General features: G+C 37.9%; 1 protein-coding gene across 5 annotated transcripts in view; it reads right to left on the bottom strand.

The window, feature by feature from the left end:
• The window catches only part of TENM2 (teneurin transmembrane protein 2), a 740,257-nt gene that overhangs the window by 320,689 nt on the left and 401,488 nt on the right, over positions 1-18,080 (bottom strand). For 2 of the 5 annotated variants that reach the window (XM_048319588.1, XM_048319589.1), the window contains exon 1: positions 14,777-15,242. The exons of the other annotated variants lie outside the window; for them this stretch is intronic. In XM_048319588.1, the coding sequence (XP_048175545.1) occupies positions 14,777-14,822 (46 nt within the window). In that variant the 5' untranslated portion in view covers positions 14,823-15,242. Of the gene's footprint in view, positions 1-14,776; positions 15,243-18,080 lie in introns of those variants that run through there. 5 annotated transcript variants of the gene reach the window in all.

The raw sequence follows: 18,080 nt of genomic DNA, 5'->3' as shown, positions 1-18,080 counted from the left end.
ATTATATCTGTAAGCTAATACACAACATATCACACAAAAACTGGCAGCAGTTTGTACAAATGTACTGCAGTGACTTCACCACTGCTCCCAACTTTTGAACTGCACTTTCTGGGAAAAGCCAGTGCAGCACAGGAACATGTCCTGGAGGCAAAGTACCACACAGCCAACAATGCCAACACGGACCAGAACAAACCTCTACTATAGAAAGAGCACCTTCCCTTCCAATTTACTGTAGTGCCAGTAGAGCTGCAGCTTTTCCTTTTCGTGTATCAAACCAGCCACTGGTACGTTCCATTCTTTTGCAGTCAGCAGATGGGACAGTGGGAAAATAGACTATATATCATACCAATGCCCACTCACACAAAAGAACAAATTAATTCTCTACTAGTTGAAGGGTGCATTCAAAATTGCAATGAAGAATGAAAATGCTGTACTGCAAACATCCAGAGAAGGAATTAACTCCATATAGTGCTGATCAGAATAACCACTCTGAATTAGCAGGCTTCAGAGTAAAAAGGAAATGCCAATTCCCCCAGTTCTCATTTTATAAATCTGGTTTGTAATTTCTATGTACCACTTTCTCCATATAATCACAGAGCAATTCTGTAAGTAGTTAATATAAACTTGTGCTAATAATTTTGTTAAGGAAGTACAAGGAACATATTAGAATATTGCTTTACAATTACGTTGTAGGAGCAGTGGTATTTGTACTTAAGACATACTTTGAGGGAACAAGTAGAAAGATTATAGTGGGGAAGCCAATAGTGACTCTTCCACTTTCTGATGGTCAGAACATTGGAATTATATAAAAGTCAGATGCAATGTCTGGCTTTCACACAGTCAGAGGCATCTGGAATAGTCAAACCTTCTCTCTGAATCAGATACTTGCTTCAGTCAGTGTCACTTTTGTCTCTCAAATGGCAGAGTTACCAGAATACAAATTCATTCACAAATTCAACTCAATGTTTTCATTAAAAAAGCAGACCTTCTGATGCAGGCAGACTTTTTGTTAGTGTAGGTGAAAGGGGTTTTTCATCAGAAGGTAGAGAAGGAATAAATATTAAAACACTCTACATGTGCCACCACACAGAACTATTGATATCTGGAGAGCTCTAGTTTAATATACAGGTATTGCAAACACATTGTACAAAACCTGCAGCTGAGCATGGGTTTGGAACACAATGCTGAGATTGCAGAGGAAGCACTTCTACTTTGCAAAAAGGATATTGCATTTCACAACACTGAATGAATTCAGAACATCGTGAATAAAATGAAAATAATGAAATTTCCACTCTGAGGTCAGAAAGGCTCCCTGCATACACAAGCTCATGAGAACTTTTAGCAAGAAAATCAAACAAGTTGCACTTGGGATAAGTATGGCTGGTAAACAGTGCTAAAGTTCCCATAATGAGAAAAGGGATATCCTGTGTAAAATCACTGGAGTTTGACAGGGAAAAACAGGAACAGAAACTGCTGCCCTTTGTGAAAATATCTAAAAAGTCCAATCCCACTGTTCAACTAACTTGAGCTCAGAAGGACTCCAATTTGCACATTTCTGTGAAAGGATTGTTAGCTGATCACCAACACACAAAATACCTCAAGAGCTAATCACCAGTTCTTATGTAATAGTAGAATTGCAGGTGGGCAGATTATTTTCTTCCCTCAAAACATCAATTTCAAATAAACACCCCTGGGAAAGGATCTCTCAAACTTTTCAGGATGGACTTTTCCACTGTTCAGTGTGAAAATGCAGGTCCTGCTGTTTAAAGCAACAGGGGGTGGGAGGCAGGAGAAGGATGACACCTTTCAATCCTGGGCCTCCTGACATTACCTTTTCAGAAAAATAACAGAAATTTCTGCTGGATTACAGCTAGAACAAAGCTAATCCTGACTCACTTAGCTTATTGGCTTTTCCCCATGTGGTATGCCAGGATAAAAAAACCTGAAAGCAAGAATTAATTAATTTAGGGGGTTTTTTTAGATTATAAGCTCAACCTTTCATGTTACCTGCCTTTGCATAACAAGGCTCTATCCTTCCTAAATTATTTCTTGTAAGGAAGTTATTTCCAATGCGACCAAGAATAAACCTGTGATCCAAACAACAACAGATCAGCTTGCTTAGCTTATATGCCCATTGCAGACAAAATTACTCAACCAAGTACACAGAGAAGAGCATAGTCCAGCTCCTAAAATGTAACTGGAGGCAGCAGGTCACAGTCCATACACTGCCCACAGCAGTCAGGCATGTTGGGCCTCCATCCTTCATTCAAACCCATGCAGCTGAAACCATATCTGGAAAGACTTTTTCCTGTCATTGAAATAAAGAACTGTTTAGTAACAGAAGTATACAGAAAAATCGTGTCAGCTGCAGAAAGGTCCTTCCAGCAATCACATTTTTGGGAGAGTTTGAAAGGACTAAACTACTTTTTTAGATTTCAATCTTCCTTTTGAGCCAAGTATAAAATGTTACTGAGCCCAAAGAGAAACAAATTTCAGTTCAAAAGAACAATTACTGATTAGATCAATGATCTTCAACCGTCAGGTATGCTCTTTCATTACATTACAGAAACTAGATTGCAACCTTTCACCTAAGTTATTAGTCCAGGGTTTAACAACTGACCACTAAACCAGCATCAAATTTATTTCATTCCTGACAAAGCAATTCTTTACCTCTATGTTTGGCTACTTCCACCTTTGCTGAGTGTTTCCCCATTTTTATTTTACAGATTAAAATGAAAATACTGCATGCTTTATTAGGTTCTGCTCTCTTATTTGGGATGAGACACCAATGCTGTTTGTTAATTTAAGAAGCAGCTCTTTGGCACGAATGTTTTATTTGCTTGTTGTTTCCCCTCTCCACCTCTCCAGCATATGTCAAATGTTTAAACAATATGATTTTGATGGCAGACTAATTTTAGTAGTTATAGTACAAGGTCAGCTTTCAGATGCAAAAAGCGAACTAAAATAAAACTAATTGTTTTAAAGTTTGGGTTTCTTTATATAGTTTTAGTTTAATCACAATATATTGAAATCAAAATATAACTTGTACTTGAGAAACAACTCCCAAAACCCACAAATCCATGCCAGCACTTCCCAGTTTTAATGCATTCTAAGTCAGCAGTTTAGAAGCATATAAACAAAATGTAACAGTGTAGGCTTGAAACAAAAGTTGCAATGAAAAGCCTTCTGTAAAAAAGGCCTTCTACTAACTATATTCCTAACAAGCTGTAGCACTACAAAACATAATCCAATATAAAATAAGGGTTTCAAATTAAAACTTGGTTGTATCATAGGAAGCAATGAAACCCCACAAGTCTACTGACACATCTCAAGTGATCATAGTGGCTGCACCACCCTGTTGGATACACAAACAGCATTAACCCAGTGGAGCGAGGCTGAAGGTAACAGCAATGAGGCAATTAATGTATCTACTGGACATTACATCCCTAAAAAAAATGAGTTTTCAAATGGTCATAGTCACTCCAGCACACACTGTGCTTTGCACCTGCACAAGGCAGTCAAACTCTCCTACTCTTCTGATGGTCATGATGCACATTTCCCTTATCCACACAAAAGCATGAGCAGAAGTCCTGCAACACAGCCCTTTGTTATAATTTTGTGATTAAAACAATTTTTTTGTAACACGTGTATTGTCAAACTTTGTTTACTGATCCCCATCATTTTTATACATCAGTCTGCAAATTAATTAGGATTCATTCCAGTATAGCTACTTCATGATTTTTTGTTTCACTGTGTTCTGAAAGGCCTTAGCCTTTCTGAAATGACAAAAAAATTTAAATAAAGAAATGCAATAAATCCTCCCTCATTTCATTGTTATCACCTATCTACCTGATTAGAACAAAGATTCATTCTGAGATTTCATAGAACAAAGCTGTTTTCTAAAGTATGCACATTTCTTCTAGTAGCATCTTGCTTAAGTTTAGTCATAAGCAAGAAGAAAGCCCTTAAAATTTTTAGATACTACATCTTTATGTAAGTAGGCTATAATTAGATTATTAACTCAAAGAAAGAGATCATACCTTCCCACAGACTTGTTCAGCACTTAACAGAACTAGACTGACCTACAGAGACCTGTGGACTCTACCCAACACAGGATCAAGAAGTGGGTGCTTTCAGGAGGGAAAATAGTTTTCTGACAAATCAGTTGACTTGGTTCCAGCTATAACACTGACCTACTTGTACAGCATACTGCAAGGCATTTAAATTTCACTGCCTGTAAAAGAGAACCTATCTATTCCACAGGGAACAAACTGGGTTACCGCTCCCTGATTTTATAAATTTAAGTGAGCAGATTATCTGTGTGCAACTCCTACAGCAGATGAATTCAGGCTCTCTCTTTCTAGTACTCATGGGAAGTGTGAGCAATTGTGATAGCCCATTCTGGGAAGGAATGAATGCAGAAAGACCAGGAGGTAACCAGTCCATTTTCTCCAAGACGCATCATTACCAGTGTCAGAAAACAGATCTGGCCACACGTGAGCAAGTGTGTGTGTGTGTGTGTGTGTGTGTACAACAACTGCAAGGACCCACAAACTTAACGAGGGAAGGCTGCAAAGACGAATTGATTAGTATTTATAGAGAACTTGATCTCAAAGATCTTGCTTCTATAAAGATGTCTCTCTTGCTTTCTTGGGCTCTGTTACAAAACATGCAAAAGGCATAAATAAATACAGGTAGGACATGAAAAGCTACTCACATGACCTTTACTCATTATGCTTTAAGCAGTAGTCATCCATCTCCTATCAGATTCTGCTCTAGCTCTTCTCACTGTTTGCACACAAGATCCTGGTTATTCATAATAAAGCCAAGTGTTGTATTTATAGGCAACACTACAAGTGAACCAAATACAAACACTGGAGAAAACAAAGAAAACTATTATGAAGACTCCAATCCATACAAATATCTTCTAATTTCTTAATTAAATAAATAATGGTAAAGTAACTGCCCTGACTAACAATCCATTTTATCTCTATTTGAAAAGAAAATTATTAGCTAGGAGCATCTCATGAATCAAACTAACCCTAACTCAATAGGGTATGCACATCAGTGTATCAGATATTGTTTATCTGAAAAGTTACACTGACAAGCCAAGCCCCTCTCAGCTCATCCTGCAATATCTGTTTGAAATCTTCCCCTTTTTGATCCTGTTTTGAAATCAGAAGCAAGTTGCCTTCAGCATTTGGAATTTAGCTGTCAAATCAATCTCCACAGAACATTTGGAAAAAAAAAAATCACACCAGGTGCTGAAAAAGTTATGTACTGGCCTCATGCACAACTGAAGGCAGACAAAACCGCCACACATGACTACTTCTACTCCCTCTTAATAACTACTAATGCTTCACATTCTTTTCTAGTTTAAATTTTAAGAAATTATTCCTCTAGTAAGACTTACTATCATTGGCTAGATAAAATAAGCAACCATCATTTCATGCACAGAAGTTTCACTCTTACTCCTTACACCACTTGTTTTCTCCTTGTTTGTTTTATATTTTGGTTTACACTTTTCATGCTGAATTTATGGGGAAAGGAATAAGGTGCTTTCATATTTTTCGAAAACACTCCGAATATTATGGCCTTGATGCAACTAAATAATTAAAAATATAATGATCTTGTCTGAAGAGGTATTTCAATATACCTCTTGGCACAATGACAGCAACTGAAAACTCTCCTAGACCACAGCCTACTTGGCACTTCTTTATCAACTTATTCGCGTCTATTGTGTTTACAAAGTGGTGCTAATGAAGGCAATCTCCAGGGTTTTTGGTGGGTTTTTTGGGCGTGGGGGACTAGTTCTGGTTGCAGACACTCTCCCGGCAAGGAAGGAAAAGACTCCCATGGAATGATAAAGGACTCACTGTTACACTATTACAGGAGATGAATTGCATTAACCCCTGCCCTTCCCCATTGTACTTGCTGCCCACTGAAAACAACAACAGAATTACTAAAATCCCACACTCTCTAATGGGATGGTAATAGGATTCAGAGGCCATTAGGGTAAAGGCAATCCATATTTTACAGTTTAATAAGCTCTTGCTGAAGATGCTGGATCCCTCTTCAAAGCCAACAATTACTGATTTAGTATTAACAAATCCTCAACTGCCAAGACTGCACAATGCATTCAAGACGAAGTCAACAGCTTATAGTGACAGACTTTAAAAATGTGCGTAGGAAAATGAAATCACTTAAATTGAAATAATTTGTAATTTTACAGTGATACTGGTTATTACTGTCATTTCATATTCCTCTATATCCAGATCTCATGGTTACTCAAGTTTGAACATAATTCAGAGTTACGGTGGTGTTTGTTGTAGAAGACAAGTACTTTTGTCCTGTTTTCTAAGCATACACCTCTCCTCACAAAGAAATAAAACACTCAACAAAGAACTATGGGACCAAGTACGTAATGAAATCACAGATAACCACACAGACAATCTTTTGATGTTATGATCACCTACAACTGGATTGCCTACTAGGCTGTAGATTCAAAAGAACCCATCATTTTCTAATAGCATGTCTTGAAACATAGGGTGCACAATACAAACTAACTCTCCTGCTGTTTACTGTTCTTTAAAAACACTGGTTAATGTATTTTTGAAAGGCAAATGTGCTGAAGGTTTCCTTAGGTCCTTTTAAAAAAGAATCATCTTATCTGTATTTTTGTTGTATCCAGTTATTCCCCATTCCCTTGTGTAACTGGCTAGGGATATAAAGAACAGTCCACTCCTTGCATTTCCTGAACCCAAAGATACGCCTCCACCATTAGTGCTGCTGGATCTAAACCCCACCTTTTTACTGTTCTTTTGTTTACACTTCTTACAGGGGGGAAAAAAAATCCCGACAAAAACAGACGTGTTTTTTAGAAGTGATAATTCTGGAACTCAGTTTTACCCCCACAAGAGGCACTATATCTAAAAATATGGACCATTGTTGTTTAAAATAATTATTTTGTGCCTGAGAGCTCATAATCACACAAACAAAACAACAGGAAAACAAAATAAAATATATGACCATAAAACAATTAAACCCAAAAGCCTGCCATCATTTCAAATTGAGGAAGCCAGTTCTTCACCATCTATAGAGGTGATGTTTTCATATAATCAGATATTGCAACTTCACACACCAGAATCAGGCTGATCTTCAAAGTTTTATGTGCTGTTTATGTGGAGAACTACTAGACTTCATTAACAGCCATGCATATTCACTATTTATCATGACATATTAATAATGAATCCAAATACATCTTTTATGACCACCACAATTTTATGTTAAAAGCATAAACTTAATAAAAACTGAGCTGGTAGTTTTCCTGCTGAAAACACTGAAGTTTGAGATCCACTTCCACAACTTTGTTTTGTCACATCTAATGCTTAAAGAAAGTTTTCAGTACACTCAAAGAACAGTGGGGGAGGGAAACCACAGTGATTCCTTCAACAGTTGACTCTGTTAAGCTCACTACTGAAACAAGTTTTGTAAACTACTTTGAAAGATGCCTTCCAGAATATCTAGGGAGATCACAGAGGTTTTTGAAGCATAGCTTCCAGGCAAACTAACAAAAATAACCAGAAGCCAAGTAAAAAGGGAACTGATGCTCTAATTCTATGACAGGAATTGTCCTATCAATATTTTACAATGCAAAGCAGAACTACAACATGAACAGAAGAGTCAAATACCGCCCAAATAGCCTCTTTAATGAGAGAAACAGAGAGCATATGAACCATTAATTTCTGAAGGACCTTTATATATATACACACATATATATATGTAAATTTAACATCTAATTCCACTTAACTAACCACATTGTTTATAATAGAACAATGCATATATGTCATTGTGGCATAGCCTGGCTCTGGAGCCAGGATTTCTTTCAAGTCCAGATAATGTGGTGCTGGAGCATGTCCAGAGAAGGAAATGGAGCTACAGAAGGGTCTGGAGAGTCAGTCATGTGAGGGAGTTGGGGGTGTTTGTCCTGGAGAAAAGGAGGCTCAGGGGGGACCTTCTGGCTCTCCACAACTCCCTGACAGAACGGGGCAGCCAAGTGGGGGTCAGGCTCTCTCCCAGGGAACAAGGGACAGCACCAGAAGCAATGGCCTCAGGCTGCACCGGGGGAGGTTCAGGTTGGACATCAAGAAGAATTTCTTCTCTAAGAGGGCTGTCAGACATTGGAAGGGGCTGCCCAGGGAGGTGGTGCAGTCACCATCCCTGGAGGTGTTCAGGAAACAGCTGGGTGTGGCACTCAGTGCTCTGGTCTGGTTGACACGGGTGGGAGTCAGTCACAGCTTGGACTCAATGATCTTCAAGGTCTTTTCCAGCCTAAATGATTCTGTGATTGTGTGAATACAGTTTTCAAAGAGAAAACAGAACCTTCAACCACAAGTGATCTGTTAATTCAGAAGATTTCACGTTAGAAGATGGTGAATGAGGATGAAATAATTTCTTAAGGCTGGCCACGGCTAATGGGGTAAACATGAAGAGAAAATACGCTGCCTGCACTGGAGCCCGATCTGCTTCACATTTGACACGTGCTGTCTCAAAACACCATTTTAATTTTTATTTCAGTCATTCTAAAAGATCCTCTCAGAAAAGGCAGCAAGGAGATGCAATATAATGAGCTACAATACAATAATCATGGTCTGGATCTCTGTCAAATTCCTCAGAACGCAAATGAGCATTTATCAGGAATTTGCCCAAAACAAATAATTTACACTCATTTCTGCAACACAACAGACTTGATTCTCTTCCATTCAGCTCTTTGTTAACTCTGATTAATTACTTCACTTCCAAGTTTCATTAGAAACATATTCATCTTTTCTAGGTTGCAACAACTGATATGCTGCATCTCGAAGTCTCATATTAGAAAACTGAACATCTGTCCATTCCTTACATTCTACTGACCTCTAGAGACTGCATGTATATATGTATAGCACATATACATTATTTATGTCCACGTACACATACCAGAGCAACAGTACAATAGGGTGACTTCAGGAGAAATCTGCATTCAGCATCTGATGTTACAGTTTTGACTTTAATCCCACACTGTTCTTAGAAACGTTTTTCTTTCCTGCAGAAATCTCTTGCTATTTTCCCCCCTCTTCTCTTTGTGTCCTTCCAACACAAACACACTATGCCTTATCAGTTATGTACAGAATTAGGCTACAACTACAAATATCAATATAAATACTGAGATAATCCAGGTTTCATTTAAGCATTAATACCTGTTGGGGAGGGGAGTGCCACAGATCAGACACTCCGAGTACCTGAAAAACAGACATCATTGTATGTGGGGAGAGGAGACCAGTCTCTCCCAGCCCAGTATCAACACTTATTCCCCCACCAAATGATAACATCTTGCAGCAGATTCCTTGTTTCCATTCTGCTGCCAGGGAAAAAAAACTGTCTACAAAAGCCAGTGTTAGGTTCTACATTTAGACCAAACAGAAAGGACTAAAGTGGTTGAATTTGTCAACTAAAATCTATTCAAAATAGACATTAATCCAGTAACAAAGAGAAATGAGGGGAACAGAAGAGACTGTGTTCTTCCCTAACAACGTTAGAATAACTGACACCGTTAAGAGCCATTACTTGGTGGTACTGCGTGGTCAAGTACAAGAGGCATTGCCACAAATATGGACAAAATTAATAGGTGGCATTTCAAAGGCACATACTCCAACTGAAAATAGTTGGTATTCGGTTCCCTATCAAAATTCCCGGAAAACCTGTATTGGGTTTTCTAACACTGTCAATGTTTCATAGAGAAGGCCCACTTATCAGACACTTTCATGTGATTTTATTCCTGAAATCTCACAGACAAGTTTAGAAGAACAACGTCCTACTTCAAAAAACCTTTATCTGAAAAGCTTTTTCACTTTTAGAAAATAATTTATTTTTGAGGTCAGGGGGATAAAGCCCTCTAATGCAATGTTTTACCGTGTTATAATCACATTTCATGCGATAACAATACAAATTTTATTTGATTTGGAATCAGCTATGAGCCACAGGTTGAATTTTATTAAATAAGAGTAAGCTATAGATAGCAACTGAGCTCCATATCTTCAAAAATTGCATGCATAGAGTAAGAACTGTGCTAGCTAAATATATTCTACACAATACAGCTAAAAGGACTTACATCCCCTGCTTTGAGTTACTTGGGAGTTAATGCATCATTAATGAGGAAAATATATACAACCATGTCCTCCTTTAGAAGATTCTTAAGATGATTTCATCGCCAAATCCTACTTCTAGTTTTAAAATTATTTTTATTCATATTTTTATTTACCTATTTTAATGATACTATCACAGTCTCTGATACAGATGCAAGCCTCACAAATAAGTCATTAAATTACTGTTATCTGCAGTACATTTTCCTGTGCACACATCCCAGCTTTATATTTCAATAATTTTCTGCAGACTCCTAGACATATATTCCTCCTCAGTTCCAATAATGTGAGACTAGATATGTAATTTTAAATTTCTAATGGGCCTAAATTAAAATACATGGATTCAGATTTTTGCTGTTGTTTGTACATAAATAAGCATCCAGAGACAAACCTAGAAATACACTGCTGCTGCTACTGAGAAATATGGCACTAAACTCAGTTGTGGCCAGAATTATTGACCCTATGCAGCTATTCTGAGCTTTCAGGAGTGTACTCCTAAATAAAATCCCAGTATACAAGTATGCTTGCTTTTCTCTTCCTGACTTTGAGAACTGAGAAATACAAAGATAAAAGTTTATTCCTCAGGGCTATATTGTGTCATAAGCCTTTAAACTGAATTTGCCAATGTTTTCAACAGGGAATTCTCTTTAGAAACTGGTGACATATTACAATCTTTTAAACTAAATTATGTACCATTTCAGTGAATTGACAAGTCTGAGAATGAGGAAGGTACGAGAACATAATTCTGGTGATGTTCTCACTGCCAACAGTCGGGCTTATTTTTCTGAATGACACAGAATTTTAAAAATGTGAAAGTGCTCATGAACTTTTGGCCATGGCCAACTGAGATGCTCCACATTCAGTGGCCATGGCTAATGGTCTCTAAAACAGTAGGAGCTACTAAGTTTGAGAAGAAAAACTACACAACCATTCAATAAATACATACAGCATTACATTTCCTAATCCATACTCATGAAACGCAGAAAGATTTCACTTCCTCTGCATATCGAGGACACAGTCAGTTTTCTGAAGGTTAAGGAATTACCTTACCTAATGTACACAATTGTGGGCATGCACAACTTGAGAAATTAATTAAAGAAGCAGAACATCAAGGAAACTCCTACTGGCAATAGCAAACCTATATGGGAAAAAAAACCCCAAACCAAATAAACAACAAAAAGAACCCCCAACCAACCTAAAGCTTGGCAGATTAAAGAAATTTTGGCACACACATCTGCAAAAACTCATAAAAATACTAAACCTAAGCCACAATAAATAAATAGCCTATAATGCTAATTACATGAGAGGACTGTAGATATCTGCCACTCATTTTTAATCTGCATTTTTTCCCAATTATAAGCAGAAGTTGAAATTTTCTTACACATTAAGTAGCAAACAAAATAGAGGCATGCTCCTATGTATTATAAAATTCAGTCAAACATAATTTTAGTTCAAAAAACTGAAATCTCTAAAAGGTCTTCAAATAATTCTGGTTTTTCCTTTTTTAGTTAAGGTACAAATAGATACAAACCAGTTGCACACAGAGAGATCACATTTTTAGCATCACTAGCCTAAGTTCTGCATGTTTATCCTGCTTTACATGAAAAGCTAGGATTAAAGAAAAACAACACACATTAGGGTTTTGAATTTGAAATCAGTTACGGTTGATGATCATCTCCAAAAATAAATATTCCCACGATAGAGGTCAGTGGTTGCCTGAAATTGCATCAGTTAGTGCCTGATCCTCCACTCCTTTGGGACTGCTTTATCATATTATCAGATTAATTAAAACAGTAGTTTTAGCATAGAACATCACAGTTTGCTATTCACACATTTGCCATTAGGTGCTTACAATTTATTGATCTGAGACTCATCATAGGGCTTTTCTCAGAATTTAACCACATAAGAAGCTGGTAACTCAAAATTGTTAACAGCTAAAAAAAAGTACACATAAAATAGCATACAAATTAAGAGGGGTGTTTTTTTTGTCTTTTATATGTTGATTTGGTAAGCTCTTGCTATTCTGAAAGGAAAGCAACTTCACTGTAATAGAATTCTAATTTTGAGGTGACGTGCATTTATTTTCTTAATTTATAATAAAACATCTGTATTTTGTGGCTGTATTTAAAAAACAAAAAACAAACCCATAACTTTTAGGGACATTCATTTCAGCCCTTCCTGTAAGACAACACAGATCAAACAATGTTAATACTAGTGATAAAATTTTAAGAGGTGAGTAAAAACTAAAAGCCTTAAAAGAAGACGAATGGTTGTATCTACATGGGTCTCATTTCAGCACATGTGTCTCTTCAGGTTTTCAGATAGAATAGCACCTACAATAATGATGTAAAAAATACTGATCTCATATTATGGAACTACCAACAGCCTTGAGGTTTTTCTTTGGTTTTTGTAATCTCACTGCATTTCTTTCTCTAGATGAAGTAATCTTTACATTGCTCTCCAGCAACATCTACTGGAACATCAGTAAAATGCTGCTATTTCTATTAATCACCCATTTAACATCTAGTAGGGCAGAGTTAGCAAATGCCAAAAGCAGAGATAAATGCTCTGCAATTCAGATCCTGTATTCTGGGCTCAAGCACATCAAGGTGGCTCAGCTTCAGCCTTTTACTTTTTTGCCATTTCGTAAGGACCAAAGTCTTCATGACTAATTCCTACCAGAAGTCATCTACCATTTAGACTCAGACATACTTTATTTAAGTCCCAAAATATCATTTAAAGTACCAAATTACATCCAGGACTTCCATTTTTGTCAGAGAAGTTACTCCTAATTTCAGTTTGATCCAAACAGAACTGAAGCATTGAAAGAGCTTGGAAGAACATACAGAAATGTTTCGAAAGGTGAAACAGAGGTGGAGTGGCAATTCCAATGCCAAAAAACAAACAAGTTCAGCAAAACCATAGTTAAAAAGTAAAAATAAAAGTAAAAATATCCGCAGCAAAACAGTGAAACATTTACAAGTTCTGATTTCAAGTCCTCAGAAAAGAAAAAAATCAGTCCCTCTGTATGAGGATGAAAGTGTGTGATTAACCACCACTGAAGGTAAGGAGCATGGTTTGAAGTCCCCTTTCACTGATGGGAGACTCTACTTGCCTGGGGGCTCGATCCCTCTGAGCCGTGTGGTGCCTTGTCACTGCCTATCTCGTACAGTCAGCTCCTGCAAAGGTACACACAGCACTGCCACGGAATTCGCAAGGCACGAGCACTGCGCATTCGGATGGCTGCAGGCAGGAACGAGCCATTTGGGGAAACTTGCATAAAGACCAAAGTTCTCAAGTAAACATATTCATTTCACTCTGCAGGGTGCTCATCTGTAGGTCTGCAACACTGAATTGTGCCTATCAAACAGTGTTTACTCTATGACAGCTTACAAAGTTCGCTTTTCCCAGCTCTGCTTACAGCCAGCCAGTAAGTGCTCCACTTTACAAATAACTGATCACTACAATACTATTTGCTTTCTTCTAGAGCCCTAATAATAGTCTAACTATCCTTGACTGCCTGTTCACTCTTCAGTGTGACAATGAAATTCAGAATATCACTGTTGCTCAGAATCCCTTCCTCCTATTTTGAGTCAGTTTGCTGATACAGAGAGCAACTGTAAAATGTAGGGAGAGAAAAAAGGCACCAAAGCCAGTGACGACCAGAAACAGGCGCCCCAACAGTTAAATATTCCAGTTGTGAATAAAAAGCACTTACTAAAATGATTTCTGCCTTTGGAGTCCCTATAAAACCTCAATGTATTTTTATAGAGAATAAAAGGGCACGTTTCCCAAAACCACAAACCCTTTAGGCTACAGAATTTTATATTATCACAAGACTTAAGTTCATAGGCTTTGCCTGAAAAATTAGCTCCTCTCAGTAACAGTTAAACAGAAAGCCCTTTATTGTAATCCAAGTGCACTTGCGGACAGCACTTTCAGAGTTAACTCCATTTGACAACTGACATAAATCCATTATTCTAATTTGGTGATTGCTTTACTAAACACAGATGCATTTTATGAGTTTTAGTCACGTATTTCATTCAGGATGCTACTTAATCTCAATTTACAAAACATAAACACGAAATAGGTTTTACAGTATGTCTAAAAGGGTATAGCTACTCATCTGACAAAATGCCAGGCAAACAAACCATATTCACCTAGACTTAAACTCAATGCTAGATTTTCCCTTACACAATAAATAGTAAATAAGTAATTTTTTTTTAAATTTAGCTGTTGCAATCAAATTGCAGAATCCAAGCTCCCTGAGGGTTGTAAGACACTAAAGCTTTTCTTACACTGAGATTTAAGCACTGAATTTAACCTCAAGCAAAGTCCAGCTTTCATAAAAGCTGACTCTCTGATTTATTCTGATACACAGAGAAAAGGGGGGAAAAAACAAGCATTGTGAATACAGCATCCTCAGACCCCATTTCTAATTCAATTTATAGCACATACTTTACATCTTAAACAAAAGGAATCTGATACAACACCGATGCTGCCTCTTGCTGCAGTTGCCTGCCTCAGTTACAGAACGCTGAAAATCCACCGCTCCGACCAAGCACTCCATAAAACATTCGGATTCAGACACTTCTTACCTGCCTCAGTTGAAGGCTTCCTTCCCTTGTTAGCAGTATGAAGCATTCTCCAGCCTTCCCAATCCTTAGCACCGGCCTCAAATTGCACCGCTAAGTCCCTTTTTTGCAAGAAAACGCTTATTGAAAGTGATTAGTTTTTGTTGTCCCTTTTAAGTCCCTCCTGCAGGAAAAAGCCGGGGAGCGATGTGACGCCACCTTTTAATCTTTTGCGAGAGTGAAAAGGCAGAAAAGGAGCGCTCGATCAAACTGAGCTTCACACATGACTAAAACTCGGCGGAGAGGCTGCGAGCTCTGGCTGAAGCACCACTAGGCGTGAGTGTAAGAACAGAGAAGAGGGGAGAGTCAATGAAATGTGACAACGTATGTGCATCAAAGACAGGGAAGAGGGAGAGAACAATGAGAGAGAGATCGCGACAGCAACGAGGGAAGGAGAAAGAATGAGAATGGGAGGCAGAATAAGCCTGAAGAAAAGAGGAGAGTTTTGAAGCAAAGAATTCGCAGAATAAAGCCAAAGTGTCTGGCAGCTTCTGTTTTTATCTCAGTGAGCATGACATACTGCCTCTCTCATTTAGCAACACATTCGTGTCTCTTCCAGGTTTGAAAACTGAGATAATCACAGTGTGTGCCTGTTTTCGCCTGACTGGCACACTTGTGTGCAGTATACCTGAGATGCCCCCCAACCATCTTCTGGAAATGCATTTATGTGCAATTAACTTCATATATTCATTAGGAGAGACACCCCTCGTGCCCCCAAAAAACAGGAGCTGCTAGTTTCTACTTCAATTTACAATGTAGTTTAACTGGCAGATGGAATTCTACTTATAACTACTAACAAACTGCCACTGATAAACAAATGACTGAACAAATGTTTGATGTTGATAACTGAGTTATCATAGCAACATATAAGTATTGATAAATCTGTTTTTAAGAAAAAGTATTACAGACACTTATTTTATTTAGCCTGTAATTTCTAGATGAAGTTGCTCTAAGCAGTAGAAGAAGAAGAAACTTGACCTAGAACTAACATTTTTAAAGGAATGCATCAGAGATACGTTCATATTTCCAATGTTTTTAAAAAACAATTACAAGCTAACCCCCAAATGTCAAATTTAATTTTGAATTCCCACCCATTCAGAAAAGATGCACACACTAAGCCCTCATACAAGTAGGGTTCATTTTCATGCAAGATGGGTGTAGGATGGGTGTGTGGATTGTTTGGGTCTTTGGCTGGTTGGCGGTTTTTTTCTAACTACAAACACGTAACATCAAGGCAGCTTCTGTAATTTGCTTTGTTCATACCTTCTACCTTTACACGGGCAAGGCAAATGGGCTTTTTGCCAACTAGCAATTGGTCAGCTGGCCCAAAGCACACAAGGTACCTGTCCGCAGAACTAACACAAGTCCACAACCAGAGTCAGCTTTACAAGGAGCCAACATGCAGTAGGAACAAACCTGAAAAAGAAGATATATTTTCCTTGCTGCAGCACCCTATTTGGGCTATTGGATCTGACCACCTCAACTGCATTAGGGAAAAGGAAGGACAAAGTCAGTGACTTAAGATGCTGGAAATCTGGATCTACATCTGGACTGTACAGAGTAGTGCTGTGGTAGCTCATGCAAGTCACACAGTGCTACATTCTGGCATCTGGGTCTTAAGGTACTCAGGTACCTTAAAAGAATATTTCAACAGCTTTGCATAACTTGGCATCCTCTTTTGTAAGGGTTTTCCAGTTCCAGAGAGGAGGTTGTAAAGATGAGTTCACAAATGATTATCAGGGAATATGGGGTCAGTTTCAACCCCAAGTAATTCTATATCATTATTATACCACAAAACTTTTAGGAATTGATGCTTTTCTATGAATGTTTGCCTCGAGAACTGCACCAGAAACCATCATAGTAAGCTCTGGACAGATGGAATCCAGCTTTCATATTTGTATCACAACACTTGCAAAACAACTCTTTAAACATGCAAACCCCAACCTATTGATAAATTTGTGATTGCTTCAGCATTTCACCTCTTATTTTTTTGTCCCCCGGGGACTGGGAATACACTGACATAAATATGGATCCATTAAAATCAGATTCTCACTAACTTTCTAAAGCAGCCTTCATCATGTGAACTTAAGAGTAAACTTAGCACAAGAATACTAGTGAGTACACTGGGCTTTTAAATCTCTCTGTATGTGTATCAGTGCACCACTAGCTGACCTAGCACAGGAGCAGTTTGTGTGATGGATCAAGTATTCCTTCATGCTCTGCTGGTTTAAGGAGTCCAATGGATTCCTTACACTGTTTTAAAAGCCTACTGTTTTATGGAAATAACACCACCTGAAAATTCAGGGGGACAGAAAGATGAGGGAGAAATAGAGATTAATGAGTTTAGTTATTGCATTTTTTTCAAGAGTATTATTAGCAAATACTCTAAAGGAACTGCCTCACTACCTTTTGAAAAGAAAACAAGCAAAAATAAGTCCTAAGCCCTATAAGAAGCCCCTCTGTCTATGCAGTGTGTGCACAGGCACAGGCCTGTGCACACCTAGAATAAGTAATGGGAACAATTAGGGGAGAGATCTTTCCTGCTTCCCATTCATTTTGTATTTTCTCACCCTTATTGGTAAATTGCTTTTCTCATGCAGGTCTTGATAAGAAGTTTCTGCATCTCTTATAACGTAGATTATATCCATGACAACAACTTTCAGAAAATGCAAACACATACATACATACTTCTAGAAGTATTTATTCATTCTCGAAGGCCTATCTACAAATGCCTGCATTTGCATCCAAGGTCAACAAAACACTTGAAAACATGCATGCAGCTTGTTTGTTTTCATGGAAGACATAAGACTGTGGCTAAAACTAAGCATGAGCTTATGCACTGAAAAAAAAAAATTGTTTTTTACAAGAACTGACCTTGTGTTTGAACTAAAAGTGTTTGGACACTGAACTGCTTGACTCCTTACAGCTCCAGTGAGCAAGGCAAGTCGTTCTCCTATGGAAGTTACTCTATAAATCAGCCACATTTTCATAAGACAGGTGAGGCTTTGACGAACATGAATGCGAAAACTGTATTTTACTGCTGTTAAATGTGCTTCCACTTAAGCTTCCTGAAGCAGTACTCCAGGAGCACACCAGCACTATGCCAGAGAACATTACAAAATAACTACACTCAGAAATGTACCAGTAATGCCATTTTGTGCAGAGATATAAATAGCTGATTTCCAGCCCTTTTTTTCACACTTTCACCATTACAGAGAAAATAACTAAACCAGAGCTTTCCCCTCAATCTTACCTGAAGAAGCCAAGT

This window comes from Corvus hawaiiensis, chromosome 15 (assembly GCF_020740725.1).
Source record: "Corvus hawaiiensis isolate bCorHaw1 chromosome 15, bCorHaw1.pri.cur, whole genome shotgun sequence".
Taxonomy (NCBI): Eukaryota; Metazoa; Chordata; class Aves; order Passeriformes; family Corvidae; genus Corvus; species Corvus hawaiiensis.
This window is presented reverse-complemented; position numbering and strand designations above follow the sequence as displayed.